General features: G+C 49.2%; 5 protein-coding genes across 5 annotated transcripts; 2 read left to right on the top strand and 3 right to left on the bottom strand.

Annotated features, from left to right (window-relative positions):
* Window positions 1-337: 337 nt before the first annotated feature.
* Window positions 338-3,770, top strand: TGME49_319670 (hypothetical protein). Its single transcript, XM_018782965.1, has 4 exons — window positions 338-1,454; window positions 1,677-1,827; window positions 2,094-2,237; window positions 2,969-3,770. Exons 1-4 carry the CDS (start codon window positions 1,346-1,348, stop codon window positions 3,729-3,731), a joined length of 1,167 nt encoding a protein of 388 aa, XP_018638038.1. The 5' UTR covers window positions 338-1,345; the 3' UTR covers window positions 3,732-3,770.
* A 997-nt stretch (window positions 3,771-4,767) lies between these two features.
* TGME49_319680 (hypothetical protein) lies at window positions 4,768-8,728 on the bottom strand. Its single transcript, XM_018782966.1, has 6 exons — window positions 8,010-8,728; window positions 7,892-7,951; window positions 7,751-7,831; window positions 7,371-7,592; window positions 6,662-7,312; window positions 4,768-4,946 (listed from the first exon to the last, which is right to left on the bottom strand). The coding sequence occupies exons 1-5, from the start codon at window positions 8,662-8,664 to the stop codon at window positions 7,278-7,280; spliced, it is 1,053 nt and encodes a 350-aa protein (XP_018638039.1). The 5' UTR covers window positions 8,665-8,728; the 3' UTR covers window positions 4,768-4,946; window positions 6,662-7,277.
* TGME49_319690 (hypothetical protein) lies at window positions 8,673-9,906 on the top strand. Its single transcript, XM_002369805.2, has 7 exons — window positions 8,673-9,130; window positions 9,185-9,219; window positions 9,275-9,310; window positions 9,369-9,433; window positions 9,489-9,509; window positions 9,568-9,589; window positions 9,646-9,906. The coding sequence occupies exons 1-7, from the start codon at window positions 8,893-8,895 to the stop codon at window positions 9,709-9,711; spliced, it is 483 nt and encodes a 160-aa protein (XP_002369846.1). The 5' UTR covers window positions 8,673-8,892; the 3' UTR covers window positions 9,712-9,906.
* On the bottom strand, window positions 9,197-10,565 carry TGME49_319695 (hypothetical protein). The gene is made up of 2 exons (XM_018782967.1): window positions 10,136-10,565; window positions 9,197-10,000 (listed from the first exon to the last, which is right to left on the bottom strand). The coding sequence occupies exons 1-2, from the start codon at window positions 10,339-10,341 to the stop codon at window positions 9,928-9,930; spliced, it is 279 nt and encodes a 92-aa protein (XP_018638040.1). The 5' UTR covers window positions 10,342-10,565; the 3' UTR covers window positions 9,197-9,927.
* A 1,574-nt stretch (window positions 10,566-12,139) lies between these two features.
* On the bottom strand, window positions 12,140-15,701 carry TGME49_319700 (NEK kinase; the record flags this gene model as incomplete). Its single annotated transcript, XM_002369806.2, has 8 exons — window positions 15,393-15,701; window positions 15,064-15,136; window positions 14,678-14,774; window positions 14,005-14,139; window positions 13,604-13,749; window positions 13,236-13,295; window positions 12,707-12,775; window positions 12,140-12,370 (listed from the first exon to the last, which is right to left on the bottom strand). Exons 1-8 carry the CDS (start codon window positions 15,479-15,481, stop codon window positions 12,140-12,142), a joined length of 900 nt encoding a protein of 299 aa, XP_002369847.2. The 5' UTR covers window positions 15,482-15,701.
* Between the last annotated feature and the right edge of the window lie 460 nt (window positions 15,702-16,161).

Below are 16,161 nucleotides of genomic sequence, written 5' to 3'. Positions count from 1 at the left end.
ACGAGAGGCGAGAGGACAAGACACTTGAGAAACGAGAGTTGTCAAGGCCAACAAGCGACGCAAGACGACGCCCACAGGAGGGGGTCTGCGTTTCCCCTGTCCTCGCAGTCGGAAGGCAACAGATTGTTGTTGAGTATGGAAGGAAAAGGAAAGTCTTTTCGCGTTGTTCAGGTGCACAACAGTCGAAAAAGGTGACTCTCGACGCGCATGCGCGGCTTCAAGACTCGCAGAGCCATCACGCGTCAAGGCGCATGCAGCGGTGGCAAATCGCAAGTGTCTCTCTGCGACTCTCTGAAGCAAACAAGCGTACGTTTTCCAACTTTTTCCTTTTCCGTGACAAATGGCCATTTGCTAGGAAGCAGCACACCTGGAAAAGGTGATCTTCTCCGCTGCAATGAGCAGAAAGACGCTCTTTCAGACAAGACTCACATCCAGGTCCATCTATCTGTGTTCTCTCTATGGCAAAGGTTGTGTATTTGTCGAGGTCTTTCTCCGATGTTTCTCCGTTGTTTTCTTCTGCTGTGCCTCTGTGGCTGCTCATCCTCGTGTTTTGACCGGGTCTGTGAATTTTCTTCTCCAACGTTCACTTCTCGCGTTCTCTGACTCCTTGGCAAACGCGCGACGAGAAGATTTGGAATTTCCTGCAGAAAACGAGGAGGCGTAGGAACTTGTTCTTCTCCCTTCTCGTCGCGAAGTAAATTCTGCCTTTTCCTCTCATGGACAGAAAGGAATCTCGAGTCTTTATCTCTTCTCCTTTACTGTTCTTAATACCCTCTGCCTTCTCCGTCTCCATTCATTCCCCTTCCTTGTTATTCTCTCGCATTCTCTTCCTGTTTCTCTCCTCTCGCCTTCTTCTTTTTCCCTTTCTTCTTCTCTCCCGCCATGTGTTGAATTCGTCTTTTCCAAGAGTTCCCCGAGTCTTCGGAGACTTCTCTCCCTCCTTCTCTAGACGCTCTCCGGTCTTCTGTGTCTCTTCCGCGCCTGTCTCCTCGGCTTCCTCCAAAAGACCGCGGGACGAACCTGAAGAACGGAGGCCAAAGAGTCATTTCGAAGTCCGACTCCGCCAGCGGCCTTGAGAGGAGGTCTGTCTGCGTTTTTTCGCGTAGAGATTTCAAGGAACGCCGCTCTCGTTCAAACTCGCCCCGACACAGAACAAGAACTGTGTTTCAAAGAAGCAGGCCGTCTAGCCGCGGAACTCATGTGAACTTTACTCAAAGTCGTCGGACACTGAAATCCAGAGCGTTTCTCGCAAACTCAACCAGGCACTCGATGCATGCGATTCACCGAACGTCTTTCTGAGACAGGACGAGAGAAGAGCGAATGCTGAGCTGGCCTCCGTGATACCATGGCCGTGTATATACGCCAGAGTCCTCCTCGAGAGGGGGTGAGAGGCGGCAGAGAGGATTTCAAGTGGAATTCTCTTACAACAAGTCAGGACTACGATTACTATCTAGGTGAGGTCTGCCTGCCTGAAAGGACCAACGCTGTGGACGGGACTCTCGGGTGAGACACGGTGGCAACGTTTTGCGTTTCTGAAAAGAGAAGGAATTCTGCGCAGATTCCTCTCATTTTTTCAATACCGTGCTCAATAAACGTCTCGGTCGTGATCTCTCTCTCTTCTCCGAATCTTTCAACTAGTCTACGTCTCGGTTCCTTTATCTCCATGCATTTCTCAGGAGCGAGTGTCAAGATCGGTCTGCACTCTCGCGGCGGGAAGTTCGTGAAGCACGACTGGTGGACCAAACAGCGGGGTGGAACCACGGGAGACCTCGACGAAGAAATGCAGAGAGTGAAACATTTCGAAGACCAATTAATGGGCGAAGCCTTGTACGTCTCTATCCCCCTCCTTGCTTCTACTGTCCAGCTCTTTCACACCACAAAAAACGATATATATATATATATATACATATACATATATATATACATATATAGATATACATATATAGATATATATATATATATATGCATGTGTGTGTACGCACATATGTATTTTCGTGTTTCCGGGTGTATACGACGATTTTTTGTGAACGGCATTTTTCAGCAGAAGCGGCAACGAGGCGTTGGTTGCGATTCTTTCCCTGTGCATGCGTCAGGGGGCAGAAGCCGAAGAATCTGTTGGTGGGGAATCCCTACGAGGAACGCGAGGCTCTTGGCGACGGTGCAGACTTGCGAGAGAAGGCGGCGGGCGGTGACAGCGAAGAGCGTCCAAAACGGAAAAAACAGAAAAAAGAGAAAAAGTATGTCGTCGGAAAAGAGAGAGAAGTTCAGGGCGCAGTGTAGTCACTGGATATGTTACACTGCTGGGGTGTCGCTTGTGATCTTTCAGGTGATAAAAGGAAATTATCCTAGCAGTAGGGACTTATCGAACGCCGCGTATTCACACAACAAAGATAATGACGGTTATTTGGGATGCTTCTTCGCGTAACATGGAATCCTAGTGCATGCATGTGAGGAGCGGGGAGAGTGTCGGAAAGCATGTGACCGCAGGGGCGAACAGCAGAAGAAGTGGAAGGTCAAGTTTCTCTTTTTTTCCTTTTCCACGGCATGTGAAAAGCGAACGGTATGTGCGTATGTAGCCTAAGAATCAGGATGGCAAACGCTAGACGCGCTTTTTTTTCTTGCGCCACTCTCGAGCGCCAGGTCAGTCAGTGAAGAGAAATCGGTGTCTCTTTTGGAGACCTGCGTGCTTCGTTCACACCGGTGTATCGTCTCTGTTGGCATCTACGGATACACGGCGCGCACTCACTGAGGTTTTGTACTTTGGAATTGTCTCCGTTTTCGAATAGGAAGCCGGTATCGAGAAGCATGGAGTGTTTGTTCGAGTGAGCAGAACTCTGTTAGCTCTTCGAATTTACCCTGGCTGTGCGGGAAGTGTCTCCTTTCTGTGAAATTGTCCTACAGCTCTCTCTCGATGAGGAAGAAATGAGGATCCCAGGGTGAGTTTTGTGTTCGTGTGACTGCGAGTCAGGAAGAAAAAGGAGAAACGCCGCCGGGAGAAGAAGAGAAAGTCAGGTCGGAGGTCGAGCTCGTCTTCATCGTCGAGTTCGAGTTTATCGCTGTCGCCCCGTCGCCTGCACTCTGCCGAGCGCCGGGAGCGGCGAGACAGGAAGGCGAGAAGCGACGTGTATGATGCGAGAATCAAGCGCGAAGGTTTCTGCATGGAGAGACGGCAGCCGAGTGGCGATACAGTCCAGCATGCTGCCGTCCAGGCTCGTCGGTACGAGTCGCCAGACGCAGACAGAAGACACCGAGAGGCAGAGAGGTCCCGCAGGGAAGACCGTTTTGGTGGAGAAAGAGACAGAAGACACCGAGAGGCAGAAAGGTCCCGCAGGGAAGACCGTGTTGGTGGAGAAAGAGACAGAAGACACTCCGAGTGCAGAGAGAAAGACTCGCGTTCTCCCGGCCGCGATCGGCGTCGAACTGACAGAGACAGAGGTTCCGTCTCGAGTGAACGCAGACACGAAAGAGCTGCCACAGGCAGATGTCGTTCGCGGAACACAGAGCACGAAACTCCAAGAGACTCTTGGTCTAGACGCTCGGCTCTATCTCCAGATGGGAGACAGTGGTCGTCTCAGTTTTCGAGAGACGACGAGCAGCGTCGCCTTTCGGGAACCAGCTCTGTAGAGTACCCACATCACTCTCGATACTTTGATGGTGACAGAAAAGCCAGTGGGCTGCGAGAGAGAGACGCAGAAGATTCCGACGCTCGAAGCCGAAAGCGTCGGCGGTGATTTTGCGGCTTCCTTTCACTTTTCGAAAGATGCCAAGCGTCCCCTTTTGAAAACATCAGACAAAACGCTCTAAACACTGCTGCCAGTGGTAGCTGCTTTCCGCTACGGGGGTGTTACTCGTGAGAAAGCAAGACGGCTTCTGGCACAGTGGCTGTCAGACTGTGTGGAGGATGAGGCTTTTGAACAGATGCATTGTACAGTTTTTTGCGGCAGAGCTGGCACCTCAGAAATTGCTTGAGTCTCTGCCGCAAGCAGGAGAGGCACGATGCATACCGCAGTCAGGGCAGAAGCTCTCTCATTCCAGGCGAACGTCATTTACAAGCCAAACACACTCAGAGTCCCGTCCACCCTTCTTGTATGATGGATGCCGCCGAACCACAGCGTACCAGGTGGCAAGGTACGCGCAAAGCAGCTTTTGCTCACAACCTGCTGGCAGCACACAACTCCGTGTTCGACGTTCTAGGTTCTGTCGTTGTCGCGCCAAGTCTACAGGGCTTTTGTGTAGAGTGCGACGTTACTCAGTTTCTTGAGCGAGATGCAACTCGGGAGCACGCCTAGATTAGAGTAGGACAGACATCATGGCCAAGATCAAACTTTAAAAAAACGTGGCAAGGGCTATTAAGGTACTTTCCCTCAAGCGCAATGGAAAAGTGGTGTCACTCGTACAACCGGCGAGAGAAAGCTACTACCACCAGATGCTAGTACGATCATTATCATCGTACTGGGTGTAATCATTTCTGAGACACAGTTCTTTTTAGTTTGCTAACGGGTGATACATTCGGGAATGGTACAGGTTGTTGTACAGTGTCACTGGCATTGTCGCTACTGATGTTGGGAGAGGCTACACGCTATCATTCATGTATGAACTGTGCTTCTGTTTACGGTGGATAGCATTTTCTGGTACTATCGGGCTGCGGATCATGTTTCACTTGCTGACACTTAGAGGTTGAAAGTGTGGGTGTCTTTATGAACTGACCTCCAGAACGCAAACATGAAGTGTGTTTGCAGCTCCAAACGGTTTTGTTTTGGCCTTGGTCTTTTCAAGTTAAAGCAGAGACCTCACGTGTTAAACGAACCAGAAGCACAGGTCATGTGTGTCTGCTTTGTTGCAGACCGTTCGATATGCGCTCCCTGTGTAAAGAGAATACCGTACCATTGTTGAATCGCTGCTATTCGGTTGATGTAGTAGCCTACAAATGACTTCCTCCCCTAGTTCTGGTTACCTGACGGTTGGGTTCTCCAAAATCTGCTTAGCTGTGTAAGCGAACAACTCACAGGGGCTGCGTACTGGGACTGCATGCGTGACGACCGAAGGAGCGGAAAGTTCACAATTGCTGTGGTGAATGGAACAACTCTGAAGAAGAGATGCCAGCATTGAAACGCACAAACACACACGACACGCTTCCGTGTATCTCCTGAGCCTAGGATACCATAATTTCAACGTTTGTTTTTCCAACAGGGAGAGGCGTGTCCAGCCGTTTCGGGCGTCAGACTCTGTCCATATAGGTCCTCGGATGCACATGGGCTACCTTAGCTTAACGAAATTGTACGGTGACCTGACAAGCCTCCATCAACATGATTACAGAAAACTCTTTTCTCCTGGATCATTCTGAATGTCACCTTTATCGTTAAGCAGAAACTGTCAAAGTAGTGGGGGCCTCATTAGTGGCCAGCCTGCACCCTTCCTCGGCTCCTCGGTTCGCGTATCGGCAGTTTCAGGCATGCTCTGCCAAAGGAAGACAATTCTGCTTTTGTTGTTCTCGGACATTCACATGCAGTGTTGTTCACTGGAATTGAAGGCCTCTTCCTAGAAGAGTCTTCTGGAAGAGACTTTCCAACTTTGACGCCTTCGTGACAAGGGATAATGGCAGATGTTTAGGCGCTTTTTTCTGCTTGTGTGTAGTCTTCGATATTAAAAGCCAGGTACAGAAGTACACAAGTGTTTTCCTGATAACATGAACTGCGTCTTCCACAGATGTAGACAAAAACGAACAATGCCTTCGCCTGATAACCTTAGGTTGACTCATTTGTGGAGGTACCTTCTGGTATATTTTCTCGAGATGAGCCACATACGACGATGATACTCACGAGGAAACTCGTAAAAGCTGCTTTCTAAATCCCATGGAACCCCAACCGAAGACCGCTCAGCGCGTAGACCGCAAAGCGACAACACGGGAGCGTAAATGGGGCGAACTGGTTCGTCACAGTGTGACAAAGGATAGCGTAGAAATGTTCCCCGAAATCGTGAGTGTATCCCACATATTCGTACGGACGGTTGAAACCTTCCAAGAGAGCTTCACATGAAGTTCGAGAGGATGAGCCTGTCCTTATATACGTGTCAATGTGTCATCTCACACCGTCTCCTAGGATACAGTCGACTCAGATCGTGCACACGATCCACAGCTTGAGCAGTTGCCATTTTCAGCTATTGCCGGCACCGTCTTCTCAATGTCTTCCGCAAGCGAATCGAGCTGTGTCATTAGCCGGGTGGTACCCCGGAGCCGTACGCAGCCGTTCTGTCGAGGAACTGCGGAGCAAATCCAGGATGAATATGAACCACTCTTGCACGCCCCCAAACGTCAACAGGCTGGCCGTGTGACGACACAAGCTGTGCGCGACTGTCACTTCGCCCCTAATTCTCACAGACCAAATATCTTGGCAGATGTCGAGCGCTTCAATCGCATTCGATGCAGGTTCGAAGAACACCCCGCCAAGAATCATGATCGTCATCGTGATGTCATTCGAACCCCCGGCACCGCGGTAGTCACAGGAAGGAGCATAAGCCATGAAGCTGGTGGTCTTCCTCTCATCTGTTCCCGGCGATTGCCACCAGTATCCTGTCTGTGTCAACGTTCTCTGCGAATCAGTCCAGTGCGGAAGACAAATGGATGCCACGAAGCTGTGCCCCAACAATTCTTTCGAGAGCTCACCCAGAAACTCTCATCCCTGTCGTCAGGTGGCAACGAGAGAAGCTCCACGACAGACGAAACATCTGTCCCAGAATGCTTGACAGCCACGGGTAGTCGGCAATTACCGCAGAGTGATGACGAAGAATCATCTAATGTAGAACTGACCACGCCGACGTCTCCATCCGTGCGTAATCATGCACTAGCCGTAGAAAAACTCCTCTCTACAGCAACTGTTGCGCGCAAACCGAGCACAGACCTCGAGCCTCCTTGCACACAATGTGAACAGCCCACCATTCTTAAGGCGAGACGTCTAGACGACATTTTCTTAGGAGCGAATGCAGGAACAGCACGGGAAGCGACGAGGAGGAGTTCTCCCGACGTAGAGTTACGTGGATGGGATGAAGATGACATCCTGAGCAAATTGTTTATTCAGATTTTGTAACGATCGTTGCGGGTCGCTGCAGGCCTCTTTTATCCCGAGGCCATATTCATAGTTTCTCAAAAAGTGACACTGCGCACATCGGGAAGTCACGACGGGAAGATTCAATCAATCTATTGACGACACAGGAATTCACACGTCGACTATATCTCCAGATGTGGCTACGCATTTATCGAATGGCCGCGTCAGCGTGCACGTTCAGTCCTCGAATGGTCCACCGGCGCACCGGGCTCCTGCCAGTACCACAGTGTTTTTGAAAAAAATCGTATTATGTAGAAATCCGGCACGTACCTTCGGGGCACCAGTTCTTTACATCTTCAGGAAGCTCTTTTATGATAGCGGCGTCTTGGCCTAGTGTTCCTGTTAAGTGCTGCGACACCTCGAGCTGCCTCGAAATCCCTTGAGGGTTGCCAGTGCCCTGCCTATGACCGTCTGTAGTAGCCCTATCACGGTTCACGTACGCATTGAAAGGAGAAGTACCAGTTGACGTCCGCTGGAGCATCAGCAAGAAGTCTGAAATCCGTGTCGACTAAGAGACAAGAACGTTCATACCGAAAAGTATATTGCGGAACCGCGCAGTGCCGCCGCTCGCCAGCAACCCGGCAGCTCCCACATCTACAGCACGCGGTTTCACAAATGTAGGCATCAGCAGAGTGACTAGCGCGTCTCACCATTCTCGCGCCCACGGGGAGAAAACTCTTCGTCCGACTCTGCTTGGTACATGATCGATTGCTGTTTCTGTCCGGCCACACCTGATTCGCCAGACAACGCCGTGCACACACGATAATGTGGAGGATTCGCCGAACAACTACCTCCTGTCATTCTTATGTCACCGAGTTGCTCCTCGATGGCAACAGAGTACCACTGGCCAGCTGAAGCGAATGACAATCGTACTATAACTGCTCTGGCTCTTGTATAGTAAAACCTTACACATGACGTTCATGTAGGGAATGCTTGCTAGCACAAGTCTCTCTCCGTCTTTCACCCGCACGAGTTGGAGGCCGTTCCCGGCAGTCAATAGAACTGTCCAAAAGTTTCGCTCGCCTATTCCTCTGAAGATTACGCCCGCTTCGTGGGCACTACCAAGCAAAACTTCTGTTTGGATCCTCGAATTTTGGCAAAGATAATTCCGCTTAATCAGGGCTGCTCGGGATGAGGCTCTTTGTGGCAAAAACACAAAGGGGAACGGGTGCGCTGGCTCGACCATTTCCTGGAAACCGTGGTAGTCGACTGTGCCGGATGCTGGATCATAGGACCAGCCGTTTGTCACGACGAAATCCTCATCGAACAAGGTAGGCGGTCTGTTTGGGTCAACGTACCATGTCGGGCAGCCTTTAGCAGTGAAGTACGTCCGGAAGAAGCGAGGCGCTTCCTTTGGGAAAATGATGTTTGTAAGCCACACCAGAGGATTGAATCGGGTGAGGGGCAGATCCGATATGCCCGGAATGGGGAGGTTTGACAACCCTGAGATCGGGAGCAGAGTCTGTTCGCTGAGTGCGGTGCTTGACACCTGAACTCTCAGGCCGTTTGCCCCCAAAGCGGCGCTTGAGAAAAGAATCGCTCCGAGGCTCACAAGTGGAGCCATGGTTTTATCGACAATACTTAGGGTGCCCAAAAGAACGCGCTCTGCCGAACTGTTTCGTTTAGCACTGCTCTCGAGAACCCCAACAGCAGGATCCCGAATGTCTGTCAGCCACAGGACAGTGTCTGTACATTAGAGCTGAATCTCTGGAATGGCACTGGCAACACGCGGGAGAGTTGACGAAATAAACCTTAACTCAGGTCACCCGCCTTCCGGCCAAAACGCACAAAGATGAGAGCGCTAGTCACTCTGCCATCAACACTTTTGTGCGTTGCAGTGGGGCTCTGCTCGGCAGCGCCCCCACCTGCAGTGTTTCCTCTTCTTCGGGATGATGTACCGAGTGGCCAATTCATCGATCTCACACATGAAGAGGAAGAAGAAGAGTTCAGCGTGCGGGTGTTGAAAGAGACATCCACACGTTGCGGTTTGAGGGTAAATGACTGGGCTGAAATACGTGTACGATCTTTCGGTACGACTCGTAGCACAACCACTAAAACTGCACTAAAACTCATGATCCCTGCAGCTCCGGGTGTCAAGATACTGCCACATTTATTCGAGGTTGGTTTGTACAGTGTGATGCTCCTTGGAAACAAGACAGCTTCCGCCGTGCCAGGACAAGGAATTCGGGCATGCGCTCCAAGGGTTCGAAGTAAGAGCAATGTATTTAAAGCCGTTCTGTGCCACTACACACATCTCACCACAAACAGGTCGGGAGACACAATGTCACCCCGTTAAACAGGGGGATTATTGGAATGTGTGTTGGCGAAATCAGGTCTGTTAAGCAAAGTTCTCGCACAATCTTACTGATCCTAGGAGTTGCCTTACAGAAGAGTTGGGATCAAATTCGGGTAACTGTTACCTTAACAAAAAAGCTGCTTTCCCCTTTTCACATGATATGCTTGACAGGAACATGGGAAAAATATTCTATGTAAGCAACACTACCTCAGCAACGGTAGCACGCGCCTGATGTCTCTTACTCCTCAGGAAGTCACGTTGGAAAGCTTTAAAAGACTACACCGCAGAAGTCCGCGTGCACAAAACGAACTTTGACTGCGTAAGCGAAACAGGTCGACTGACAAACCACTTGCCATAGTACGGCATTGAATTAAGCGCCTAGTGCTTTGACGCTACCGTTCCGTGTTCGAATTCCCCGGCATTTTATTTCCTCCTGTTAATCCCAACTGCCGCTTTGTCTAATGCCACTCTGTAATTGCCTTTCCATTGAACAAAGAGGTCCCGAAGCACAACACAGAGCTGTTCGCTGTCTTAGTCGTCATAAGTTACGTGCGGTCCCCAGGTGCATCCTGGTGTTTCCTTCTCCTCGGCGCCGCAGCATTCCCTGGAAGAGCAGACAGCAGCACACAATCGGACATCAGCCAGGCAGTTGGTTAGAGTCTCTCTTCCCCAGAAATCCGCCTCCTGAAAAAGCTGTGCTCTTCCTCGATGTCCGTCATTCACTAAGGAGGCAACCTACCAGCAACTGCCTTTCCAGCCTTTATGTTTCGGGTTCTCTTCGACCGCCGCATAGTACCGCTCCCCTTCGGGATGGTAGCGATTCACGTACGGCTGGTGGTGAAAGTTACAGCCTGAAGTCCGCGCCTTCTCATCAGAAGGATCGAAGTATGAATGGCATCTGCGACAAAGCTTGTGATGAGCTGAGTGGTGTTGAACTGGCGGCATGCTGGGCGTTGTCTCGCGGATATTCTGTTGGCAGAAGCGCAGCCCCCCCGATGGAGAAGACCAGCAGCGTTGTTGGAAGATCAAGCTTACTACTTCTTCGTGCTCTTGGAAGCACACGGAAGTTGTAATTTATCGATTAACAGTCAAAAAAACTTTTATTCGTAGGTGGCGGCGTCGCAGTTGCTCAATTGTTGTCTCGTAAAGTAAAGTATTGAATATTGTACGCGTCAGGCAAAAGCTCGTTGGAACATGCAGCGTGATACAAGCGACAGCTTTTCGCGACAGTGTCGTTGTCTATCCAGCGGGGGTTTCATTATCGGACCAAAAGCTAAGGCTTAGCAACCCAACATGCTTTGTAAAGGCACAAAACATTCAGAGGAAAGTGGAAGGGATGTTATTGATAGAACGGCCGTCCACGCGTGTGGTGCGGCAACGCAAGTAACAGGAGAAAAACGATACGCAGTAGCAGGCTGTGACACCCAACTGCCCACTGACAACAATGCTCTTTGAAAGAAGCCATCTGCCGTCTATTCAGAAATTTCACTGTAACCCCCTGCACATGTTGTCAGTAGTGGCTTGAGGGACACGCGTTATGGAGTGGAAGGCCGGCACATCGAAATTTACAGTTGTCTTCCTGTCTGCTGGTTTTTCGTGGCAATCTCCGCAATCGTACGGTTTCTATGCAAGAGTTCGCGCTAACAATTCAGCGTCGTATGGCTGACGAGGGCGACAAATTCTTCTTGTTATCGCCATTGGTCGGTGTGTAGAAGTATCGATTGCGAGAGCAGGGAGTTTTACACACACAAACATTGAAGCGACTCGATCCGCCACGGAATCAAGGTAGGAAACGGGACTTCTGTCAGCCTGCTCCTGCTCAAAGAGAATAACTCGCCTTCAAAGAGGTCATAAACCATGAGACTGACGGAGGACATGAATACTGCCGTGAAATCGTTTCCACTGTTTATTCAGAGCAACATTACACTTTCACATTTTCACTGAAGAGGGATGAAATTCGCGGGAGTGTCCAGCTCTTACACATGATCGCTGGTATGAAACGTTGCAGGATCCATGTTAGTACAGAGAATACGCACACAGGAACTTTGACAAAAAGCAACAACAGCACCCGAATCTCTGGAAATCTGCATATTTGTCGAGGAACCCTTGCCTCTTCACTTGCATGACGAGAACGTTTTCCCACTGGCTAGATTGTGCAAGCTGTTGTGCTCGTCGTGATTGTCTGTTTTCAAGGATCAAAAAAGTCGAGTTCGTTCTCCTAGACAGTGTAACTCTTCAAATGTTCACCGTCCTTGAGGTTCCCGCGGTCTCACGTGCTGTTTTGCACGATGGCTAAGGAGAGTTTTTGAAACTGTTTCTTCTTCTATTGATTTCCCAGTGTTGTAGACAAAAATGGTTTTCATTAATGTTCTTCATCTTCTGTGCCTTCAAGCTTCGACAGCAGAAGACGACCGGACGGCGGAGAGAGGGAGAGCAGCAGCGCCGACAGAGTGTCTTCTCTTTGCTTTGATTTTATCAATTTCCTCCTGAGAATAACAGATGATTTATTTCATTTCCTGCCTGCTGAAAAGGGGTAACGAGCTTTCCGTTTGCATTTCGTTTCCCATCCGCGTGCTGGCGGGAAGGAGGTCTGAGTGCTGGCAACAACCGGTGCATTAACTCCCTGACGTCCCTCCAAAAGAGACATCTTTATTTGAGGTTCTTGCCCCCTGTCTCTGTAGCACCCGTCACCAACTTCCTACGTTTAAGACAGTCTCTCGAAGTGTACGCAGATGCATCAAAATTAGTGTAAAGCGTAGGTAGGAGATCGACACACGTACAGGCGTTTGGTATTAACTACGGCTGCGTGGTCGCATACGCACATTCTCTTTGTTCGTGTGTGGAATCTGCACACCTTGATTGGAGACATCCGAAGAATCTGCGCTGCAGTTGGGCGCTTCGATGGATCTCTGTTCAGCATGTCATTGCACAGCTGGCGAAGATCGTCTGAGTACACGGAGGGCACTGCCGGCACCTGAGAAAGAGAGAGACGAGTCACGGGAGAAGCTCTTACACACACCTGTCACCTTAAATAGATCCACGCAGCATTTATCTACACATACACACGCATTTGAGACTCCGCACACCATCTGTTCTTGGCATAAAATCCCCCAGAATTAATACGGTCCCAGAGGTAGGCGCTCCCGCGGGGAAACATACACGGATATCCCTGGTTCCACGCGGGCGTGTGTGCGTATCTACGTGTTCGTGTGTATAACTGATGGAATCAGTAGAGAATCGAGACAAATGGAAACTCGATTTTACCATCGTACAGCAACCCAGTGAATAACCGACAAGAAAAGGCGCTCACGGGAAGCTCGGAGATGGCGTCGACCAGACCCTTCAAATCATTCGAGTGGAACGGAACAGTGAAGGAAGCCTGCAGGATCAGTTGGAACAAAAGTGTACCACGCATGAAGCACCGAAAACGCGTGGAGATTTTTACGTAGTTATCTATATTCACAATATAAACCTTTAGGTTCGTATATATTTATGCATGCGTACGTATTTACCCTGAATTTGCAAATACGTGAGAAGCCATGTGCCACGTAAATGTCTAGCTCTGTATTTAGATCAGAATACACCTCTCCACACAACGCTGTACACACAACATGTTCTTTTGCAAATGTGCTTGAGCAAATACATAACCATGTTGTTTAGTACAATGCATGACAAGACACCTGCAGTTGGGAATGCATACTGTTTTTTCAGTATTGTCGTAGATATGCTTCTGCATGTGCAAGCTTTTCTTTCCTAGTGCGAGTGCCTGGTCAGGCAACGAGAAGAAACGGCTTCGTACGGAAAGTTCATCTTTTCTGGTCTGCTGTTGGAAAACTCACGAGTTCATAGAGAATGCATCCGAGAGACCAAATGTCGGATGGGAGCGAGTAGCTTTGCCCCTGAATAGACGTACAGAAACCGAGACGAACTCTTACAGTGACCATTGATCTCAGAATGTTTTAAGAAGGCTGCGCCTTTCGACAGCTCGCGAAACACATTTAGCCGTCAATATACAACAAATTAAGAAGCACGTGTAATGACATCTAGGGTTCGGTCTAGCCCTCAATTTCTTTCTAGCGACCTCATGCGAATAAATTCGTAGACTCGTTATGCACGCGAAACATTGACATCCTGTTGTTCCTGCATCCAGGATCACCGTGCAAAGCAAACAATTATATTTTTCTCGCGTCTCCCGTTTTTTCCTGACTCTGCAGATTTCTGGACTCAGATAGTAGGGCGTCCCGATGGTTGTTTGCGCGCATGCAGCAGGAGACTCGAGGATCTTGGCGATTCCAAAATCTCCGATTTGCAGGTCGTCGTTTGCAGTCAAAAAGAGATTCTGTGGCTTCAAGTCTGAGGTGGAAAGAAGATATTCAGTGGAAAACCCACACATGTTTTCGAGGCAGAACGCCGCAGCATGTAACGAAGTCCAGAGATGCACCCGAATATGGATAAAAGTCCCCCGTAAAAGGAAGCGTCATGACTTTCAACACTCTCTATATAGACACCGAGAAAGAATACTGATGTACCTGTGCTTGTACATATTCACAACCATCCATATGTCCATACCGACGTGTGGACTTCTTGGTACTTTCTTCAGCACTATACCTCGATGGAGAATATGCATGCTATGTAAGTAGTTCAGGCCGAGGCAAGCTTGGGCGATCCATCGCGTAATCAGGCTCTCGTCGAATCTATGCCCTGTTTTCTTTTGCTCTTTGATACGCGCTGCAATATCTCCGCCTGAAACAGTGGGCCGAAAGTTATTCCAGTAAGGTAAGAAACGACTGTCGGACTCATTTGCTTAGCGCAGCAGCACCACAGTGGAACGTGTGCTGTGTCCTTCCTTTATGAGACATAGGTAACAACTACAGACAATAATGGAGTCTGTTCACTGCACCTTAGCAGGACTGTCCGATAAAACACAGCCTGAATAGAAAAAGATGCAGATATCGGACCTCCATGAAGCGTTTGCAATCTGTTTTCCTCCATGAATTGACAAGGCAGCTCCACGGTCCCCAAACATACAAAACACTTATTAAGAAGGAGGTACACACGCATATGTGCATGTACGTGGCACAGTCATGCATAAGGATACAGACAATAGAGTAGAGCAGAATTGAGACCATCGCTTTCTAAAATAAGTGAATCACAACGACGACCATTTTCGCATTTGCAGAGGTAGAAGCGAGAAGAATGATGAAAAAAATTCAGTCCCATCCCTGAAAGTTGTACGTTGAGAGCCGATAGAGATCTTGGGTGGAACAGAAACCTTCCTCACCTGCGGCAAAGTCCATTATGATGCATAAATGGTCTTCATAGATGTAACTCTGGTGGTACCGCACGATAAAAGGATGCGGCTTAAGCGTCGAGAGGACCTGGAAAAGGCACAGGAACAAGGAAAAAACACAGGTAAAATAGCTGTTCCAAATATTGTGTGAGTTTATCCTGATCCTGACACCAGGGAAAATGTAGGAGAAAACTCAGTTTACGATAATCGAGCATGGATGCAAGCAAATAGATGAGTGTTCACAGATATCGTGGCAGATTCAACTTTGAGGTCAGACAGATCTGGTGGCGCAAAACAGTGGAAGGACGGAAAGACGCATAGAACAAGTGCTTTGCTTTCCACTGGGATAATGTTGGGTTGCTGCCCGCAAATTCCACCTTTGCTTCGTTGAAGGTATCGTCTCTGGTCTTGCCGTCCATCTGCGAGATGTCGATCAGCTTCATGACATATCTGTGAAACACAACCCGAAAGAAACAGAAGCCGAACATCGTAAAAAAAGCAGAACAGAGCGAGTGCGAAGAAGTAGCTTGTCCTGCCCCGCTGATTGTACTGGAGCATCTGGCTATAGCACAACAACTGTGCAGTGCCTTGGCAGAAGAAGAAACCAAGTATTGGACCCTTCCTTTTCGACCTCGGCCCGCTAAGCAGGGGCATTGCCCACTTCTTCTTGTCTGAAGTGTCAGAATGCCGTTTATTTGGAACTTACAGCTTTTGTGCGTCGTCCTTGTCGCGAACAAGGTACGCTCGGCCGAAAGAACCAGAGCCGATGAGGCGAACCTTCTTGTAGACTGGCATTTTAAGAGCCTTTGAGGAGAACGCGAGGATGGAGACAAAGGCAGGGAGACAAAAGGCATTAGGTCACTTCAGAAGAGTCTCTTTGTCCCTTGGTGACGGGAAAAACGAACAAACCGGAGCAAAAAAAGGGTGATTTATGCTCACGGGAAAGAGTTCATATTCGACTCGAGGCGGGAGCCGAAGTTCGCGCGTCGAAATTTCGTGTCGTTTGCCTTTGTTTTATTTGAAGGAGACAAGAAACCTGAGAAGATACTGCGTGGTAAACAAGATGTATTCTTGAGCCACCTCGACTCCAAGACAAGAGCGATTTCCAGGAACCTCAACAGACGGATGGACACTTGTGACTCAATTACAAAACGTTCGCTCCTCAAATCTCCCATTTCTCCCCATGCCATCAATGCCCATCCATCTTTGCGTGTATTTCCGCGCAGAAGTCCTGCAGGACTTAACAGAACACATCTCCAATTAAAGACTTGCTTCATTGCAAACGAGGAGAAACAGACGCTTGAAATGCTTTGCGGAACTCAAGGCCGACGACATCTGCATCTCTTGGCGGGCAGGACATTTGCTGTGGACTGTTGCCGCTTCGCTGCTTTTTACTTTACGGGAACCAAAAACGAGGACACGCAGAATTCACCGCCAGAATCTGTCGTCTCTGTAGCTAGTGAAACGTGCATCGT

Source organism: Toxoplasma gondii, chromosome IV (genome assembly GCF_000006565.2).
Source record: "Toxoplasma gondii ME49 chromosome IV, whole genome shotgun sequence".
NCBI classification, from domain to species: Eukaryota; Apicomplexa; class Conoidasida; order Eucoccidiorida; family Sarcocystidae; genus Toxoplasma; species Toxoplasma gondii.
Note: the sequence above shows the minus strand (reverse complement) of the source record. Positions and strands in the feature narration are given on the sequence as shown.